The sequence below is a fragment of the Trachypithecus francoisi genome, unplaced genomic scaffold, assembly GCF_009764315.1.
Source record: "Trachypithecus francoisi isolate TF-2019V2 unplaced genomic scaffold, Tfra_2.0 Lachesis_group7, whole genome shotgun sequence".
Classification (NCBI taxonomy): Eukaryota; Metazoa; Chordata; class Mammalia; order Primates; family Cercopithecidae; genus Trachypithecus; species Trachypithecus francoisi.
Genome location: NW_022681472.1, coordinates 85,271,833 through 85,292,291, shown reverse-complemented (window position 1 = coordinate 85,292,291; position 20,459 = coordinate 85,271,833). Strand labels below are relative to the sequence as shown.

Below are 20,459 nucleotides of genomic sequence, written 5' to 3'. Positions count from 1 at the left end.
ATGCAGAGGAAAAACTATGAAGTCATCTCCAGTGACTGGGATAACAGGGGCTACTTGTATATTGCTGGCAGTGTTGAAGCAATTGTAGGGAATAAATGACTATTTTTGTCAAGTTTAATATTAATTACAGTTACTTGCTTCCATAAGTCCTTTTTGCATGATGGAAGGTAGACCTCAGCCTCCCTATGTTTGCCTAACTCCAAATTTCTGGTTAGGCTTGATGTATGTACTAGCAGGGAGAATACCTCTTCTTTTAGGAAAGAAATCTAGAAGCAATTTGTTCGGAAAGCAAAACTATGTACCATTCCTAAATATCATTCTGGAATTTTTTTTTTTTTTTAAAGAGATAGGATCTCACTCTGTCACTCAGGCAGTGGCAGGATCGTAGCTCACTGTAATCTTGCCCAGCTCATCTTTTTTTTATTATTATTATTTCTAAAGAGACGGGGTCTTGCTGTACTACCTAGGCTGTTCTCAAACTCCTGGACTCAAGCAATTCTCACACCTTGGCCCCCCAAAGTGCTTGGATTACAGGCATGAGCCACCATTCCTGGTCCTGAAATGATTTTAAATGTGTTGTTTGCTTAATAAAATGAAAAAAATGCATTTTCAGAAACATACCCTTCAACTTCTTGTAGACTTGAATCATGTAAAGAACTTATGTTAATTCAGCATTATCAATAAAGGAAAGGAAATGATTTGGAAGTTGAGTAAATGGTAATAGAGTAATCAATAGAATTTTAGTAAAATCAATGGGAAATAATTATATAATGGATTTGAAAGGCTTTTTAAAAATTTATTAAAGATAATGAAGGTGATACAGGAAGTTTTCTGATATTGTTATTGTATTATATTGGCTGTATTGTAAGTGCCTTGGAGACGACTGCTACACATCAGTTTGCAAAACTCTTGCTCAGGTCATATAAAGGAGGAGCCCCAACCCCTGGGCGGTGGCCTGTTAGCAACCTTACCACATAGCAGAAGGTGAGTGGCGGGTGAGCAAGCATTACCTCCTGAGCTCCACCTCCTGTCAGATCAGTGGTAACATTAGATTCTCAAAGTAGCCCGAACCCTGTTGTGAACTGTGAATGTGAGGGACCTAGGTTGCACATTCTTTATGAGAATCTAACTAATGCCTGCTGATCTGAGGTGTAAGAGTTTCATCCTGAAACCAACTCCCCCACCCCCTGCCATCTGTAGAAAAACTGTCTTCCACGAAACCAGTCTCTGGTGCCAAAAAGGTTGGGGACTGCTAATATAAAGGATTCCTGAAAGAACTATAAAAATGAAAACACAGGAAATTTATAGAATCCCATGACTGCAAAGTCATATACTCCATCTCTGTGGCACAATAATCACCTAAAATAACTGAGAGAATAGGTTTTCCCTTCTTTGAGATCTCTAAGAAAGGATTTTTTTTTTGTCCCCCCCCAATGAATATTTCCTAAAATTTCCTCCTCTTGAGATTGGTTTGCTTTCTCTTAAACCTTTCTTTGTGTCTTTATGATGACACAGGTAATTACTATTCACTTGTCACTTAAAATTTTCGGTGCTAGTTTTTTTTTTAATTAACCTACCTTTTCCTGGAAAGTAAGTTGGAAAGACTTTGTAAATTTTGATTTTTTTTTCCTGTAGCCTTTTCATTGACTAGTCACTGGGAACATTCTGAATTCGTAATACATGTTTTGTGTTCATGATTTCTTATGAGCCCTCAAGAATGTGTGTAGATAACCATTCTTAATTATTGGGGTTTTCTATCTTCCCCTCATGCCTAACCACAATGATGACATTAAAAAGTTACTATGTGTGGCAGAGCATGGTTGCTTATGCCTGTAATCCCAGCACTCTGGGAGGCAGAGGCAGGCAGATCACATGAGGCCAGGAGTTGGAAACCAGCCTTACCAACAAGAGAAGACCCCATATCTACTTTTTGAAAAAAAAGAAGTTACTGTGTGTGTTTAGTGTGTGGTCAGTACATGGTTTGAGGCACTTTTTATTTGGAACAACCCTCACATTCAGTTCTAACCACAGAGTTTCATAATTCTTTAATTGTTATTTTATAATACAGCCTTCAAAGTACTAATAACATTAATGTATTTTTTTAATTTTCTGCTTCATTTCACAAAGGATTTGAGGCATTGATGCAAACCATAATTTAGAACAAAGAGTTGAAAAGGGATTCTTTATAATCACTGTCTTTTCATATTTTGTTTTAAATTTTTGAGTTTTTACATAAACAATATCTTATAACAATTTTTTTTAATGCAAAAATCTCCTCTCCCACCCTATTTCTTTGCCCAGCTTCTAACCCTGGAGGAAATTGGTATCAACAGATTTCTGCGTATTATTTCAGAAATAATTAAAGCATAGACCCACCCCCCCTTTTTTTTTTGAGATGGCATCTTGCTCTGTCGCCCAGGCTGGAGCGCAGTGGCGCAATCTCGGCTCCCACCTCCCAGGTTGTAACCTCCACCTCCAGGTTCAGGCAATTCTCCTGTCTCAGCCTCCCGAGTAGCTGAGATTATAGATGTGTGCCACCATGCCTGGCTAATTTTTGTGTTTTTAGTAGAGACAGGGTTTCACCATGTTGGCCAGGCTGGTCGCAAACTCCTGACCTCTAGTGATTCGCCCGCCTTGGCCTCCCAAAGCGCTGGGATTAGAGGCGTGAGCCACTGTGCCTGGCCTTCTTTCCTCCTTGTTATGCAAATTATTGCATACTGTAAGTAATGTTTTATACCTTGCTTTTATCACATAAATATTTATCTTGGAGGTATTTTCAAAGTGAAGCATAAAGAGCTTTCTCATTTTTTTGGCTGTTGTTTAGAAGCTCTGTAATTTATTTGGCCAGTGCCCTATTGATAGGCACGTAACTTTCCATCAGTATAGATAGCCATGTAAAGAGGAACCTTGTCCACAAATGATTCTGTATTTCATTTCTTCTGCAAGTATTTTTTGAGCACCCGCTCTGTGCTAGGCAGTGTTCTGAGTTCTGGGAATGTAGCAGTGAGCATATAGACCCCTCTCTCCCAAGCTGGTAACCAAACTGGGTGGGGAGACAGCAACAAATAGGGAAACAACCATGTATACAAATGGGTAGGGATGGTAAGTGCTTTGAAGAAAAATAAGGTAAGGTTCTCCGTGAACAGAGGAAAGGTAGGCAATAGCTTGACTAGTGAAGGGTGGGTCAGGCCCCCCCAACCTTACTTACCTGCCATCCATCCAAACTTCTAAGGCCCATAGGGTAGGGGGATGCTAGGGAATTGTACTCCAAGAACGAAACTGAGGGACTCAGAGCACATTATTTCAGCTGTCATTATAAAACAGAGGGTGAGTCCTATTGATCTTTATTTTTTCAGTCTCAGACCCAGTTAGTGTTGCTCAACCTTTTTTTTTCCTCATTATGATCCAAAGCCTTCCTCCTTTTCCCCAAGAGCCTTTTTAGACATGGTCCCCCATCGTTCCCCCCATGAAATTTTAATACAGGTAATAGACATAGTTGATATCAGTTATATACTGTGGCCATTTGGAGGGCCACAGACAGTTATAACAGCTAAGATTTTTTATTTTTTATTTTTTGCCCCACACCCCAAGAACCAGTGTCTTAGAGTCTCACAGAATGTAGACTCTCAGACTATAGCTCTCTGGTTTGCCAGCCAGGCTGTTGCTGTGTGATTGTTGGCAAAATCACAGACTGAATTGTCTTGGTAGAAATCCCTTTGTCTTTGAAATAAGAAAGAAGTGATTGTTTCTTAGATATGTGTCACCAGAGAAGCTGTCTGGTGGGAAAAGCCTTCCTGTTCCCTGCCCCTCTCTGCTCCCTCATTTTCTTATTCATATTTTCATCCCATAGCATTTAAAAAATAAACATGTATTCAACACTTCTAGGTATCAGGGAGTAAGCTAGCACACATGTTAACTCATGCCATCCTCACATATTAACTAATTCCATCCTCACAACAGCTGCTTGCAATAGGTTATAATATTCTGCTTTACAGATGTGGTTAAGAGAGTCATGCACAAAGCCCTTCCAAGTCAGCGTTGGTCCTTCTCACACCACTCTGTCCCTCTGCCACTAACACATAATAGCATAATGTAGTAGAGTTGGCTGTGTGGTGACTGCCTCTGTTCCTAGAATATGAACTCTCTACAGGTAGGAACAGTGTTTATTCATCTTTGCCTATCAAGCTTTTAGTGTAGTATGTGGCACAGAGTAGATGTCTTATTAATGATGGATGGATGGATGGACAGACTGACAATTGAATACACTTACGTGTGAGTAAAATTATTTCTTGAGTGAGGGGACCCACAAACCTTTCCATCTATAATCTGGTCCTGCAGGTCTCTGCAGTCTTGGGTTCCACGCTACTAAAACTTGATTTTATCAAGATTACTTGGGGTCTCCTTGAAGACAAGTGGTTAAAAACTCTTCTCAGTCCTTGTTTTGATTACTCCTTTCACACCTGACTCTGCCTCCCTTGGTTCCCCCCACCATTCTTCTCTGCAGCTGGGTAGCATCTCCATCTCCTTCTCCTTTGTAGATTCCTCTTTGTAGCATCTTAAAATCAAGGAGACTGAGGCCACTGCCGCAGAGCAGTGAAACAAACAAACAAACAAACCAAAAAAAATATATATATATATATATATGTATTTCCCGGCTATAGATTGCACTTCCTAAATAGCTTTTTAATGGAATCTAGGCATTAAGGATATAGCTGTGAACAGAAAGGTCAAGGTCCCTGTCCTCATCGAGGTTATGTACTAGTGAGGGAGACAGAATACACAAGCTGGAGGCATCTCATTACCTAACCTCAAATTATACTTCTAAGCTATAATAGTCAAACCAGCATGATGCTAGCATAAAAACAGATGCATAGGCCAGGCACGGTGGCTCACGCCTGTAATCCCAGCACTTTGGGAGGCCAAGGCAGGCGGATCACGAGGTCAGGAGTTTGAGACCAGCATGACTAATATGATGAAACCTCGTCTCTACTAAAAATACAAAAATTGGCCAGATGTAGTGGTGCATGCCTGTGATCCCAGCTACTCAGGAGACTGAGGCAGGAGAATCACATGAACCTAAGAGGCGGAGATTGCAGTGAGCAGAGATCATGCCGCTGCACTCCAGCCTGGTGGGCAGAGTGATACTCCGTCTCAAAAACTAAAACTAAAAATAAATACATAAATCAGTGGAACCAAATAGAGATAAATTCACATACTCACAGTCATCTTATTTTTGACAAAGGCACCAAGAACATGCATTGGGGAAAGAATATCCTTTTCAATAAATGGTGCTGGGAAAATTGGATATCCATATGTAGAAGAATAAAACTAGACCCTATCTGTCACCATATACAAAAATCAAATCCAAATGGATTAAAGACTTAAATCTAAGACCTGAAACTGTGAACCTACCAGAAGAAAACTTTGGGGGAAACTCTCCAGCACATTGCTCTCAGCAAAGATGTCTTGAGAAAGACCTCAAAAGCACAGACAACCAAAGGAAAAATGAGCAAACACAAATGGGATCATATGAAGTTAAAAAGCTTCTGCACCACAAAGGAAACAATCAACCAAGTAAAGAGACAACCCACAGAATAGGAGAAAGTATTTGCAAATTACCCATCTGACAAGGGATTAATAGCCAGAATATATAACGATCTCAACTCATAGGAAAGAAATCCAGTTTTAAAATGGTCAAAAGATCTGAAAAGGTATTTCTCAAAAGAAGACCTACAAATGGCCCAAAGGTTTATTAAAAAATGCTCAACATCACTAATCATCAGAGGAATGCGAGTCAAAACTTCAGTGAAATATCTCATGCCAGTTAAAATGGTTTTTGTAAAAAGAACAGTAATGGATGCTAGCAGGGATGCGGAGAAAGGGGAACCCTCATATGCTGTTGGTGGTAATGTAAATTAGTACAACCACTATGGAAAATGGTATAGAGTCTCCTCAGAAAACTAAAAAGAGAACTACCATAAGATCCAGGAATCCCGCTGCTGGGTATATACCCAAAAGAAAAGAAATCACTGTATCAACAAGGTAACTCGTACTCCCATGTTCATCGGAGCACCATTCACAGTAGCCAAGATGCAGAATCAACCTAAGTGTCCATCAGTAGTTGAGTAGATAAAGAAAATACAGTATATACACACAATGGAATATTCAGCCATAAAAAAAAAAGAACAAAATCATGCCACTTGCCACAAAATGGATCCAACATTATGTTAGGTGAAATAAGCCAAGTACAGAAAGACAATTATTGCATGTTCTGTCTCATGTGGGAGCTAAAAAAGAAAATTGATCTCACAGAGATAGAGAATAGAATGATGGTTGCCAGAGGCTGGGAACGATAGTAGGGTGGAAGGAATAAAAAGGGATTGGTTATTAGGTACAAAAATACAGTTAGATAGAAGTAACACAATCTGGTGTTAGGTAGCACAGCAGCGTGACTGTAGTTAGTGATTTTTATTATATATTTCAAAATAACTAGAGTGGAATTGAAATGTTCTAGCACAAAGAAATGATCAATGCTTGAAGTGAGGGAAACCCCGATTACCCTGATTCGATCGTTATACATTGTACCCTTGTATCAAATTTCACATGTACTTCATAAATACAACGATTATGTATCCATAAAAACTAAAAATTAAAAGATAAGTCTGAGCAAAGAAAACCCCAAACACAGCAATTTCAGATAATGATACATGGTATAAAAACATGTGAAAAGGAAATGGAAAAAGCCCCTCCTTACTCTGACAGAAGCAGTTGAAGAAAATTCGTTGTAAGAGCTACAATTTTGGCAGAGGTGTTAATGGAAGTGCTACAGTGATTTGAGGAATTATTTGTACACATATACGTGTACTGTAACGTAGTGTTTAAGCAAGCTCTGGAGCTACACCTCCTAAATTCATTTTTTTGTTTTTTTGGTTTTTTTTTTGGAGACTCTCTCTCTCACTCAGGCTGGAATGCAGTGGCGTGATCTCGGTTCACTGCAACCTCCGCCTCCGAAGTTTAAATGATTCTCCTGCCTCGGCCTCCCAAGTAGCTGGAACTACAGTTGCACACCACTACACCTGGCTAATTTTCGTGTTTTTAGCAGAGACAGTGTCTCCCCATGTTGGCCAGGCTGATCTCGAACTCCTTACCTCAAGTGGTCTGCCTGCCTCAGCCTCCCAAAGTGCTGGGGTTACAGGCATGAGCCACCATGCCCAGCCTACACTGCCTAAATTCAAATCTTAGCCCCTCACTCACATGCTTTATGGTTCTGCACAAATGACTCCATCTCTGTTCCTTCACCTGCAAAGTGGTGATAATTATGTCACCTAACCTACAGAGGTGTCATGCAGGTTCAATGAAATAATGCATGGAAAGCCCTTCAACAGAGACTGGTGTGTGGAAAATGCTCAGTCAATAGTAGCTGGTTTTATTGTTCATGTGGACTTTATTTTTTAACCATCTCCCATCTTCCCTTTGCTTTTTCAGCTCCAGGGGCTGAGCCACAATGTGATCTTCACCTTGGATTCCTTGTTAAAAGGAGACCTAAAGGGAGTCAAAGGAGTAAGTGTTCAGAAATTGGATTTTCACTTTAACTTGAAAGGATTGATTTTTTTTTCCTCTTTTAAGATCATAGTAGTACTTGTATTTGAAAGAGTCTTTAAACATTTTCAGCATTAAAAATGCTCTTGGAAAATGATCATTGGAAAAAATGTGCCACTTCACATAATGGTATTGACAGAGGAATGAGATTAGGCACTTTCAAGAAGATTGGAAGGGTTCTCCATGGGTGGGAGAGAGAAGTTAAGCCCTAGTCTTGGTTCCCACAGTGTGACCACTGGGGACCCAGCCTCTCTGAACCTCAGGCTCCTGCTTCATCAGCATGACCAGGGCGCTCACCCTTCTTTCCCCTCTCATGCTTCTTGTGTATATAATACATGGTGTGATGTTGGCCAGGCACAGTGGTCATGCCTATAATCCAAGCACTTTGGGAGACCATGGCAGGCAGATCGCTTGAGCCCAGGAGTTCAAGACCAGCCTGGGCAACATAATGAGACCCCCATCTCTATAAAAAAAAGTACAAAAATTAGCCAGGGATGGTGTTGAGTGCCTGTAGTTCTAGCTACTCAGGAAGCTGAGGTGGGAAGATCGATTGAGCATAGGAGTTCAAGGCTGCATTGAGCTGTGATTGCACCACTGCACTCCATTCGAGGCAACAGAGTGAGACCTTGTCAAAAAATAAATAAATAAATAAATAAAATGGTGTAATGTGCATGAAAGTGAAGCTCCTAGTATCCTATAAAGGAAGCAATTCTTGCTAAGATGTTATTTCAAAACTATTTATTCATTTTCAGTCAAAGTTGATGCAATTTTAATTTCATTTTCTCTTTTCTAAGGATCTCAAGAAGCCATTTGACAAAGCCTGGAAAGATTATGAGACAAAGTTGTAAGTGGTTTTTTGTTTAGTTTTTGTTTGTTTTTTAATATTGTTGTGAATTTTGAACCAAAAAAAAAACTGGAGAAAGGACAGACCTCTTAACTAATAACTTCTCAACAAAAACTTGTTTAGTGTATCCTCTGGTATATCCTTATTAGGGCTAAGAGGTTGGGTACACTGACCTAAAGTGGTTGCATCTCCTGTGCTATTTTTCTGAAGGGAGAGGTACTTTTACTATCAGTTGTTTTGGCATTTACAGCTGCTGATACTATCAAGTTATAGGCCTATGGCTCTCATTATAGATAGCATGTAATTATGGACCATTTATGTTTCTGTATAGTATAACAATTAGGAAATAATAAAAGTAACAGCTAATACTGTGACATCTTGGTGCCTGCCAGGACCTGCACTAAGTGTTTTTTGCATGTATGACCTCTTCACAGGAAACTATCTGTACAGCTTTACTCTCTGTTTATATACATCAGGGAAACTGAAGCCTAAAGAGGCTAAGGGGCTCGTGAAAGGCTAGAAAGCTAGTTACGTGTCCATCTGGCATTCACTCCAGGTCTGTCTGACCACAGAGCCTCAGCATAGCATGGGCACTGAGGTCAGACCACCAACCTCGTGGAGTTCTTGTTAGGGATAAGGGCACTAAACACTTTGCAAGGTGCTCGGACCATCTTGATACTGTGTGTAATTGTACCACGTTCCTTTATTATTATTACTATTATTATTCTGAGACATTTGGAACACCAAGCAGGAGGGTGGGGTGGGAGGAGATATGTATTTTTAAAGCTTTTAATAAAAGTCTTGGAGAACTAAAATATAAGAGAATAAAACATTTCTGTAGGCAGCAATAGCAGCAGGATAAAAACAAGCAAAAGAAAAGCAAATTCACGATTAATTATGTTTTTCCCAAACTACTTTTGTAATTATGTAAAAAGTGCATTGTTTGGGACTTGCTGTCTTAGGAATATATCCGTACATTGACAGTTCTAAATGCAGCAGAGAACAAAAAGGTTATTAAAATGGTCTACTGATAAATGAATGCTGTGGGCTATGAATCTTTCTGTATGAAAAGTGGGTCATGAGTACTCAACTTGTAAGCTAAGTACTGCCCCTGCCCAGAGGCAGTGGTGCTTAAACTTGGAATCGAATAGAATTAAGTACTTAGAAAATGGGAGGACAAAGGGGGAAGAAAAAGCCTTGTTCTATACTTGTAGAATATGTCTTCTTTGTAGGACATAGGAACAACAAAACATGATGTAACACGTACTTTGTCAACTAAAGTACTACCAATATTAGTTAGTACAACTGTATTTATATTATTTAAATCTCTGTTGGCTAAAGACCTACAAGTATCTGGTGCTTAATATTATAAATGACTTAGAATATGAAGTATTCTGAGATGGTACAGGTGCTCTTCCTTGTACTTCTCACTCAACATATGAACTTGTCTGGCTTTTCTTTTTTTTTAATTTTTCTTTTTCTTTTTTTTTTTTTTTTTTTGAGGCGGAGTTTCACTTTTGTTGCCCAGGGTGGAGTTCAATGGCGTGATCTCAGCTCACTGCAGCCTCTGCCTCCTGGGTTCAAACGATTCTCCTGCCTCAGCCTCCCAAGTAAGTGGGATTACAGGAGCCCGCCACCAACACCCAGCTAATTTTTTGTATTTTTAGTAGAGACGGTTTTGCCATGTTGGCCAGGCTGGTCTTGAACTCCTGGCCTCAGGTGATCCACCCACCTCGGCCAAAGTGCTGGGATTACAGATGAGAGCCACTGTGCCCGGCCTGGCTGTTCATTTTTCTATGTTGTCCTCTACAATCTAAATTTGGTGAAGACCACAACCACTTTATTCTTATATATGGTGTTAATCTACCAGTGCCTAATGACTCATAGTATATGTACTATTTCATTGAAGAAATAAAAGAATTATTCAGACCTGGAAATGTATAACAGGAATAGCAAGTTGAGTGGGTCCCGAATTTAAGACCTTATGAAGGCAGGTTTTATTTGTTTGCTTAGTAAATCCCTGTCAACAATTTTCCTAAGATAGATTTCTTTGTCACTGAAGTATAGTATAGTGGTGCAGGAAAGAAAGAAAACAAGCATTTGTCTCTTTGATGTACTGGGACTCATGCAGTTATAAGTTACAGAAAACAAAATGACTCCACACAAAAAAGTTCATTTTTTAGTTTTGGTAATGGAGAAGGCTGGACGTTTTCTATGGTCTTCCATTTGGAACTCTGGACGCAGTGAAGTTTGCAATGATTTAGATCATAGACTGAGAAATCATTACCAGTTTTGTGACCTTCAGCCAAAATACTTAATTTTGATGATCCTTACTTGTAAAATAATATAAAAAATTACCTACTTCTCAGGGTTGTTGTGAGGACAAGATAAGGTAGTATGTTGAAGCAGTTGTCACAGTGTTTAGCATAGGAAAGTCATACAATAAATAGTTTCTACTGAGTTTTGTAAGAATCAAATTTCATTTGGTCAAAATGATAAATGTACATAAACTAAAACATCAGATAGTGCTTTTACTAGTTAAGACTTACTCTGACAGCATATAATGGAAACCCCAGATAACAGTGGCTTCAACATTGTTAAAGTTTATCATAGAACAGAGCATTCTAGGATGGACCAGGTACCCTTTGTAGCAAATTCTCACTTACCTGTGTTGTCCTCCACAATCTAAACTCAGTGATTTTATGTCATACCTAATGGTACAGGGTTCTTTACAAATCATGACAGGGAAAATATTAAGTAGGCAACAAATGTGCTTCTAATGGAAACACAGAGGCCCTCTGCCTGCCCCTCTTGATCCTGTTAGTCCCTTCCCTTTTTCCAACTCTTTTACCTGCTTCCTGACTTTCTACACCTTCCTCAGTATTCTCTTGCTCTTTCTAGCTTTAGCTGTGATGTATTGCTCTGGTAGACGAGGATTACATTCCTTGCACAGACATCCCATCACTTTTGCACCCTGTTCATCCATTATGGTTAATAGAACAATTTTTTATTAAACTAGTTTCAGTGTTTACATTTTTATGGGTATTATAAGCATTCATTGCTAATCTGAATGTTAGAATAGGATTGAATTTCTGTTCTTAGAGTACAGTTGTTTGCTTTTTCTTAATGACATAATTGCCTTCTTTCTTCATTTGCTTAGTTCTATGTGAATTTTCCGTGAATCTTTATGTGTTCCAGCAGATGTCAGACACCTGTTAATATTTGTTTATAAAGTACATTACTTATTTTATTATAATGATTATATATCTATTAGTATTAAATTTTGTCCGTTTCTTTTTTTCTTTCCTGGCGACATCCCTTTCCAGAGCTCTTTAGATAAGCTGTTACAGCTGCCATCCTGGGATAGCGTTTGACTCTTCAGTTTTAAATCTACTTCCTCTTGACTAGTATAGTTCCATATTTTGGTGGCCCATTACCTCCAGTAGTTTTCAGAGAACAGCTGTAAAAGAGGCAAAGATTTGAGGTTTTGTATTTCCAAAATTATTTTCATTCTGCCACCGCAAAAAGGGAGAGTTTGGCCAAATATAAAACATGATATTATAATAATTTTCAGGCACGGCGGCTCACGCCTGTGGTCCCAGCACTTTGGGAAACCAAGGTGGGCAAATCGCTTGAGGTCAAAAGTTTGAGACCAGCCTGGCCAACGTGGCAAAACCTTGTCTCTACTAAAAAATACAAAAATTAGCTGGGCGTGGTGGGGGGTGCGTGTAGTCCCAGCTGCTCAGGAGGCTGAGGCAGGAGAATCGTTGGAGAATCGTTGAACCAGGAGGTGGAGATTGTAGTGAGCAGAGAACGGACCACTGCACTCCAGCCTGGGCAACAGAGTGAGACTTTGTCTCAAAAATAATAATAATAATAATTTTATATCAAAATGTTGAAGGCATTTTTCCATTGTTTTCTATTTTCCAGTGTTGCTAATAAAAAAAAATCTAATATCTTTCTGATTCCCGTTTATTTGTATGTGATATGTGGTTGTTGTTTGTTTCATTTATTTTCGGTTAGAGAATATAAGGTCTTGTCTCTATAAAAGGTTTTATGAAGAGTGTTCAAGTACCATGGTATGTGCATTGTTTGCAATTTTTCTGTTTACAAGTTTTAGTTCATCACTCCTGGAAACTTCCTGTAATTCTTCCTGTTTTTTCTTTTTTTCCTCTTTCTGGAATTTTCATTATATGATATTTGACTTCCTAGACTGTTCTTACAATTTTCCTCTCTTTTCTGTTCTATTAGTAGTATATTTTAGGTTATTTTTTCAGTGTTTTTTCCCCACTGTTTCAGTTAGCTTTTTTATTTTGGCTGTCATTTTAAATTTCTAACAGCTCTTTTGCTCAATTGGGGTTTTTTTTTGTTTGTTTTTTGTTTTTTGTTTTTTTTGCCTTTTTGTAGTTTCTGTTTCTTGTTTCGTAGATGCAATATTTTAGCTGAAGATTTAATGACATTTTTCTTTTATCTGCTCCCTTATTGCCTCTGGTTCCTTCCCAACCCTCCCCCTTTTGATATTAATACTTTGCTCACTCTCACTTTCATTTTGGGGACTTATAATCTTTGGATGCATTCATATTTCAGAGCAAGGTACCCAAAGACTAAAAGCTCATATGCATCATTAGATGCAAGAAAGCAAGAAAGCAGAAAGCCTTCTTTTTAGGTTTCGAGTTGTAGGATGTGAAGGCAGCTCTTTTATAGGGGTTTTCCAAATGTCAGTGTCTGAGTTGCAGTTCTTTCAGGCTCCTGTTAGTAATCACATATGGTGGCATTTTGGAAGCTATGTAAGTGAGGGAGACAGAGAACCCTATAGTTTGAGGTGCTCTCCTTCTCTCTTCAGCCTTGCTCTTCCAAATATTTATTGAATTCTGTCATCCTTTTTTGTCTTCAATTCTCTTGTCTTTGGGAGATTATCTGTTCTTATGCCTTTACTCTCATTTTAGTGAGATCACTGGAGGAAGAAGAAATGAAAGACATGTATGTTTAAGTCACCATGGTAAATTGAAACGCTTATTATTAAGTTATGCCTATCCCTCCATATTTTTTCTCTTCCTATCCACATCAGTGGAGAAAGAGATGAGATTTATTCTCTTTCTGTTAAAATCCCTGTTATTCCTCTTTGACTGCCACGGTGGCATGATTAAAGAGTTTCTTAAATATAATAGCATTAGGGTATTAGAGTCAATCCCAGCTGGGTTTATAAGTAGATTTTCCATTGGGTTGATCGGTGGATTTTCCACTGTGTCTGTGTATAGGTAAGGATGTTGACATTCTTCAGGGTTGGTTTCCCCTACCACCACAACTTAAAGAAGAGTTGAAGGTCAAATCAGTTAGTCTTTGCATTCACAACTAGAAATTACCAGTTGTTTCTGAAATTAGAAGTCCATTTTCAGGTTAATGGATTTTTGGAAAGCAGGCTATAATCATTGGTATTATTACCAGATTATCATCTATCAGAGCTGAGCACTAGCATCAGCTACTATAGGTTTAATGTGGGCCTTTCTTCTTTATCACCGGTTGCCCCGGCCACCTCCCCACACACAGAAGAACATTTTCATAGGATTCCAAATTATATGTTAGGATTTCTTCTGAATTTTGTACAGCCCAGTGACAAGTGGTTGACTGATTAAAATGTGTTCTTGGAATGTGGAAATAGCTCAAGTTTAGAGGAATATTGGAAATTACCTTTGACTAAATTTTGTGCATACCCACAAAGACCCATTATATACTTTAATTATTTGAAATAATTGAAGTCTTACAAGCTATTGATACTCAAGGAAAGCCTCATGCCTCCAACTTTCTGATTCTTTTTTATTATAAAGTGCTTTACCCAATAGTAGGTAGACTATCAAAATTTCTTTGTGCCTACCAAAATGTAAGAGAATGTATATGAATCTGTCATGTGTAAGATCAAAGGAAAAATGTAAGGGGTTTCCCATGTGAAAATCCATACAGTGTGTGTATTCTCTTTGAATGTAGGCTTTTACTTCTGATTGATTCTACCAACTTAAGAATTCTTACCTCTTAACTTTGGGAATTAATAATCAGTGGCTTTTGTTAGTGGAAAGACATGAGTGTGGTTTGTTTTTAGTAGACTTCCTTCTTGAGCAGAAGATACAGAGAGTTCCCATATGCTCCCTCCCCCGACACATGCACAGCCTCCCCCATTATCACTGACCCCCATCAGAGTGGTACAGTTGATACAGCTGATGAACCTACATAGACACATCATCACCCCAAATCCATAGTTTGTATTAGGGTCTGCTGTTGGTGTTGTACAAGAGTGTTTTGTTTTTAACAATGACATTGGCTTTAATTACAGTACAAAAATTGAGAAAGAGAAAAGAGAGCACGCAAAACAACATGGGATGATCCGCACAGAGATAACAGGAGCCGAGATTGCGGAAGAAATGGAGAAGGAAAGGCGCCTCTTTCAGCTCCAAATGTGTGAAGTAAGAATGGACTTTTCCATCATTTGCCTAGAATTATAACAACTGTAATCTTTTCCTGCTGGTCAGCAGTCTTTATGCTTAAAGGCAGACTGTATTTGATTACTAGAGAGGAAACTGTTTCTTAAGGATTCTAATCTCCATTTTTCTCCAAGCGTTTTGGGAACCTGCCATTGCACTGTTGTCTCATATTTTGAGCCTTGGCCCTATGGGGCTGTTTTAAGCCAAAACAGGATTCTTTGGTGAGAACCTTAATGTTGCTTGTGAGTGGTTTTGGGAGGAAAACATTGGTGAGAGGTAACACTGGTGAATATTAAGTTTTATTGGTATATGTTTAGAGCATGTTTTTTTAACCATATGTCCAGTTTGAATGAAAACTCAAATGAAGTTGCCATTAAGAAAGTTGATTTCACGAAAAAATGCAACAGAAAGCATGCTGCCTTAAACTTAGAGCATTGGTTCTCAAACTGAATTCCAATTGAACATGAACACTTCTTGACCTAAACCAACCTTTTCTGACACTGCTGTTGAGCAAGAGTTTCTTCTGCAGTTTTCAGAAAATATTAAAGTGGAGAATTGTCTCAAATTTTTTTCCTCCCCTAGATTTTTTTCTCCTTTCCTTTTCCTTCCTTCCTCTTTCTTCCCTCCTTCTCTTTCCCCTTTCCCCTTCCCCTTTCACCTTTTCCCTTTCCCGTTTCCCCTCCCTCCCTCCCTCCCTCCCTTCCTTCCTTCCTTCCTTCTTTCTCTCTCTCTCTGTCTCTTTCTCACCTCTCTCTCTCTCTCTCTTTCTCTCTCTCTCTTTCTTTTTTCTGTTTCATAACCCATTGGCTTGAGTTTGTGTGCTCATGAACCTTTTCACACAATAAAACAAGTAAGCAAGCAGCAAACAGTGTCAATAGAAAATCTTGACCAGTACACAGTACAAGTACGCTACTGTGTTTAGTTACCTGAATAAATTAGTGGGTTATTCTTATTTTTATTCTTTCATTTTTGAGTAGTAAAAATTCTTTCTGATTCACCTCTTCTTCCTAAAATTTCAATATCCTATGATATATTCTTTGATGAGAATGCTATTCTACTTACTTTCTGCAAAAAACAATCAATCTTTCAGGTTTTTGACCACATAAACTGTACGTTTGAGATCCACTGCACCAAGGGGAAATAACAATTCTAGAATGTTTTGCTGTGTTTTATTTCTGCTTGTTGAGTAAACTAATCATAAAAGAATTTATAAAATGCTAACACTCTAGTCAGTTTGTTTTGTACACTTTGTGACTGTGCGAAATCAGCATTCTCTAAACTGTTTAAAGGACACCAAGCTTGGTAACTTGTGCAGATTCAGGGGTGATGTTCAGGCACCTGAACCCATGGCTGAAGTAATCAACATAAAATCATGTTTTATTTTCACAGTATCTCATTAAAGTTAATGAAATCAAGACCAAAAAAGGTGTGGATCTGCTGCAGAATCTTATAAAGTATTACCATGCACAGTGCAAGTGAGTAGAATATTGCAAGCCCCCTGTACTTCATTATTTATCTTAATCCTTTTCATATCTTTTCTTCATCTCATGACTAAATAAAGTGATATAATGACCTTTTTCAGCTAAATGGATAAGAAATAGTGTCTTCCATCTTCAGTGTTTTATACAAATCAGTAGCTCAAATTAGGGCTTAGAAATACTGTCTTCCTTAGAAGAAGACAAATACTTACAAATACTTCTTCCTATATTTGATTGCCTGTGGAGCTCTTATTACAGATGCATGATCCCCTGCCACTAAAGAGTCATTTCTGATGAACCCCTTCCCTGACTCTCTTACTTGGCATTTTGCCTTTTTTTTTTTTTTTTCATTTGAGGCGGAGTCTCACTCTGTTGCCTGGCTGGAGTGCAGTGGTGCGGTCTCAGCTCACTCTAATCTCTGCCTCCCAAATTCAAGCAATTCTTCTGCCTCGGCCTCCCCAGTAGCTAGGATGACAGGTGCATGCCACCACATCTAGCTAATTTTTTTTTGTATTGTTAGTAAAGATGGAGTCTCACCATGTTGGCCAGAATGGCCTTGATCTCCTGACCTCATGATCCGCCCACCTTGGCCTATTATTGCACCATTTGCACCATGTATTTCCACCAGGAGTCTTCGGTTTTGTTTTGTTTCATCTAAATTAAATGAATTTAAATAGCTTGGGCATTAAGAATACTTTGCATTTATACGTGGATTCCTATATAATTGGTGTTATATTTTGAAAGATACCCATTGTTCTACACTGGCACCGTTTTTGTTTGCCTGTATTGCAGGGCTATCTTTTTATTATGTTTGTGATTCTGTGGTGCCACATTTGCTTGTTTACTTATTGGGTTAATTTTCATGGGTTTTCTGGTAGAGTCTGTGTGTGAAAATGTGCCAGTTACACACACAGACTCTACCAGAAAAGTAAAGTCTGTATTCATTGATGAAAGTTATACAGAAAATAATGCAAGGACCTTCCAGAAGTGGAATGGACAGCTCCCATAAGCATAATAATGTAAAGGTCATTTGGACTAGATAAAATACTCTCAAAAAAGTTAAATTCTTAATTTCCTTTGATCTTTCTTAGTCTTCTCAATAGTTATATTTAGAGAGATATCTGTATTCATCTAAAACATTTAAGGAGGTCAGCATTAATATTACGGCAAAAGCACAAAGCTTGGGTTAGACAAATTAGATGAGTCCACATTTTGGCTCTGCAGCTAGGTAACTGTATTCTTAATCAGGTACTTCACTAAACCTCAGTATACTCACTTGTCAAGTTGGGTTACGGTTCTGTAGCAACCACCTTAGGGTTTTTGTAAGGCTATAAAAAGTAAAAAAGAGAATGTATATGGAGTGCTTAGCCCAGTGCCTGCAGCCTTGTATGTATTGACAGCTGTGATGATTCTGAGTGGCATTTAAAATTATTTATTTATATATTTTATTGTCTAGGATATTTCTCTTGAGGAAAACCTTTTTGATGATCAAATTGTTGTTTACATAAATTTGATGATGTTAACTTTTTTTTCAAAGTACATTCTACCTTACATAAATGTCTTTCAAAAATAAAAATAATATATTGAAGTAGAAACAGTTTTCACCTTCTTAAGTTTGTTTACTGAAGACCTGGACTAACTAACTTACTTTTGGCTTTGTAGTGTGGTTGGGCAGTTATGAAATTTTGGCCTGTGTTGTAATGGTTCCTGATTTTAGTATTGGGTGGAATTTTTTATCTTTCATCATATTTAATTTTCCTGGAAACGTTTAATTCCTTTGAAAGTTTTAAAGAAATAAGTGAATCTCTCAGTCTCCTGAATTCTGCAATACTTTGGCAGCAAAACTGATTTCACCTGACTTTAGATATCTATTTTCATGTTAAATTCTCTAAGTTTATAAAGAAGAGTTTGGCCTGCATAAACAAGAGTTGTTCAAAATAGAAGATGCTTTGTAAAGTATACATATATTAGCCTTCACTAGTAATGGTGATTCTAACTTGTATAACTATTGCATCCCCCCTTTATTCTCTTATTCTTTGCTTTTTCCCTTTCCACAAATAGTTATTAGTCTTTTACCAAAGTTCAGGTACTGTGCCCAGTTCTGGGATAGAGATAAAGCAAGGCTTTTCCCCTCAGGAGTTAATTGTCCAGGTGTAGGAAGTAAGTCGGATCCATTATTAATCATCATGGGGCTGGACAGTGACAGGTACCGTGGAGCATCAAGAGGAAGAGAGACGGCTGGGTGTGGTGGCTCACGCCTGTAATCCCAACACTTTGGGAGGCTGAGGCAGGTGGATTATTAGGTTACAGGAGTTTGACACGAGCCTGACCAACATGGCAAAACCCTGTTTCTACTAAAAGTACAAAATTAGCCAGGTGTGGTTGTGCATACCTGTAATCCCAGCTACTTGGGAGACTGAGGCAGGAGAATCGCTTGAATCCAGGAGGTGGAGATTGCAGTGAGCCGAGATTGCGCCATTGCACTCCAGCCTGGGCAACAAGAGCAAAACTCCGTCTCAAAATTAAAGAAAAAACAGAAGAGAGACACCTGACCAGGAGGACTGAGGAGAAGGTACTAGCACCTTGAAGGAAGTGGTGGGAACTTGGAGGATAGCTAGGATTTTGTTACCAGATTGCAATCTGGTAGAAGAATGTCCCCTAGGTCAGAGAGAGATCATCAGAAGAAAACCCTACACAGTAAAAACCTTGTAGGGAGAGAGATGTTCTAAGACATCAAGTAGTAGAACCATGTTTTAAGGTGATTCAACTAAAAGTTACTCCATGGTTGGACCTCAAGAACTCTTATCAGAGCAAGAAGCCAGAGTAGTTTCCTTTATTCTTTTCTACTTCAGTCAGTTCCTCAAAACTCTTAATAGGCATATTGTGTGGACCTGTTAAGCATTCTCTACTTAGGTGTTTTTTTGTTTTGTTTTGAAGATTTATTCTTCTCCATACTTACTTCAGTTCCCAAAGTGATTTTCAGTACAAAGTCAGCTGGTACTCAACAGTGAATTTGCCCAGGTAATAATAGTCACGACACTTCAGTGTGGATGAAGCTACAAAAATGGAGAAGTAAATAAAAGGAGCAGAAAAGAAGGGCTTTTAACTGTTTCCAACCCATTTCAGCTCACTTACACTAATTACTGCTCAATTTCAGACATGAACATTGTCAGTGACATGCTGCTTTCCAAACAGACATATCCTCCAGTTCACCTGCTTCTTTTACCTCTTCACAAGTGTCATTATGACCTGCAGAGTTAACCAGAGTTAACAGCATTTATAAACATTGCTTTATTATCTGTCATTTTACAGGTAATAAGAATAACAGCTAACATTTACCGAGAGCTTATTTTCTAGGACAAATTATATAGGCCCTGTCTAAGTTCTTTACATGTGTTTTCTCATTTAATATATCCAACCCTCAAGAAATTGTAGCTCAGAAAGGATCAGTATATTGCTCAAAGTCACATTAATTCATTTAATAAATGCTTAGTAAAGGTGTCAAAGCAGACAAAGTAAGCACAAGAAACCAAAGAAAAATATAAATTGGACTTTAAAATTAAAAACTTGTTCGTGGAAGTATATTATCAAGAAAGTAAAAGACAACCCACAGAATAGGAGAAAGTATTTACAGAACATTTTTCTGATAAGAGTCTGATATCCAGAATATGTAAAGAACTCAACAATAGTCCAGGTGTGCTGGCTCACACCTATAATCCTAGCACTTTAGGAGGCCAAGGCAAGAGGATCACTTGAGCCCAGGAGTTCAAGACCAGCCTGGGCAACACAGGGAGACCCTGTCTACAAAAAAAAATAAAAAATAACCCAGGTGTGGTTGCGCATGCCTGTATTTGCAGCTACTTGGGAGGCCAAGCTGGGAGGATCGCTTGAGCCCAGGAGATCAAGGCTACAGTGAGCCATAATGACGCCACTGCACTCCAGCCTAGGTGACAAAGCAAGACTCTGTATATTAAAAAGTTATACACACACACACACAGACAAATGGCCAGAAAAACACGTGAAAAGGTGCTCAACATCATTAGTCAATGATAATTACAAATCAAA

General features: G+C 38.5%; 1 protein-coding gene across 3 annotated transcripts in view; it reads left to right on the top strand.

Annotated features, from left to right (window-relative positions):
- The window catches only part of ASAP1 (ArfGAP with SH3 domain, ankyrin repeat and PH domain 1), a 407,767-nt gene that overhangs the window by 253,641 nt on the left and 133,667 nt on the right, over positions 1-20,459 (top strand). For all 3 annotated transcript variants that reach the window (XM_033203192.1, XM_033203191.1, XM_033203193.1), the window contains 4 exons: positions 7,486-7,560; positions 8,394-8,443; positions 14,769-14,898; positions 16,306-16,391. In XM_033203192.1, the coding sequence (XP_033059083.1) occupies positions 7,486-7,560; positions 8,394-8,443; positions 14,769-14,898; positions 16,306-16,391 (341 nt within the window). The remainder of the gene's footprint in view (positions 1-7,485; positions 7,561-8,393; positions 8,444-14,768; positions 14,899-16,305; positions 16,392-20,459) is intronic.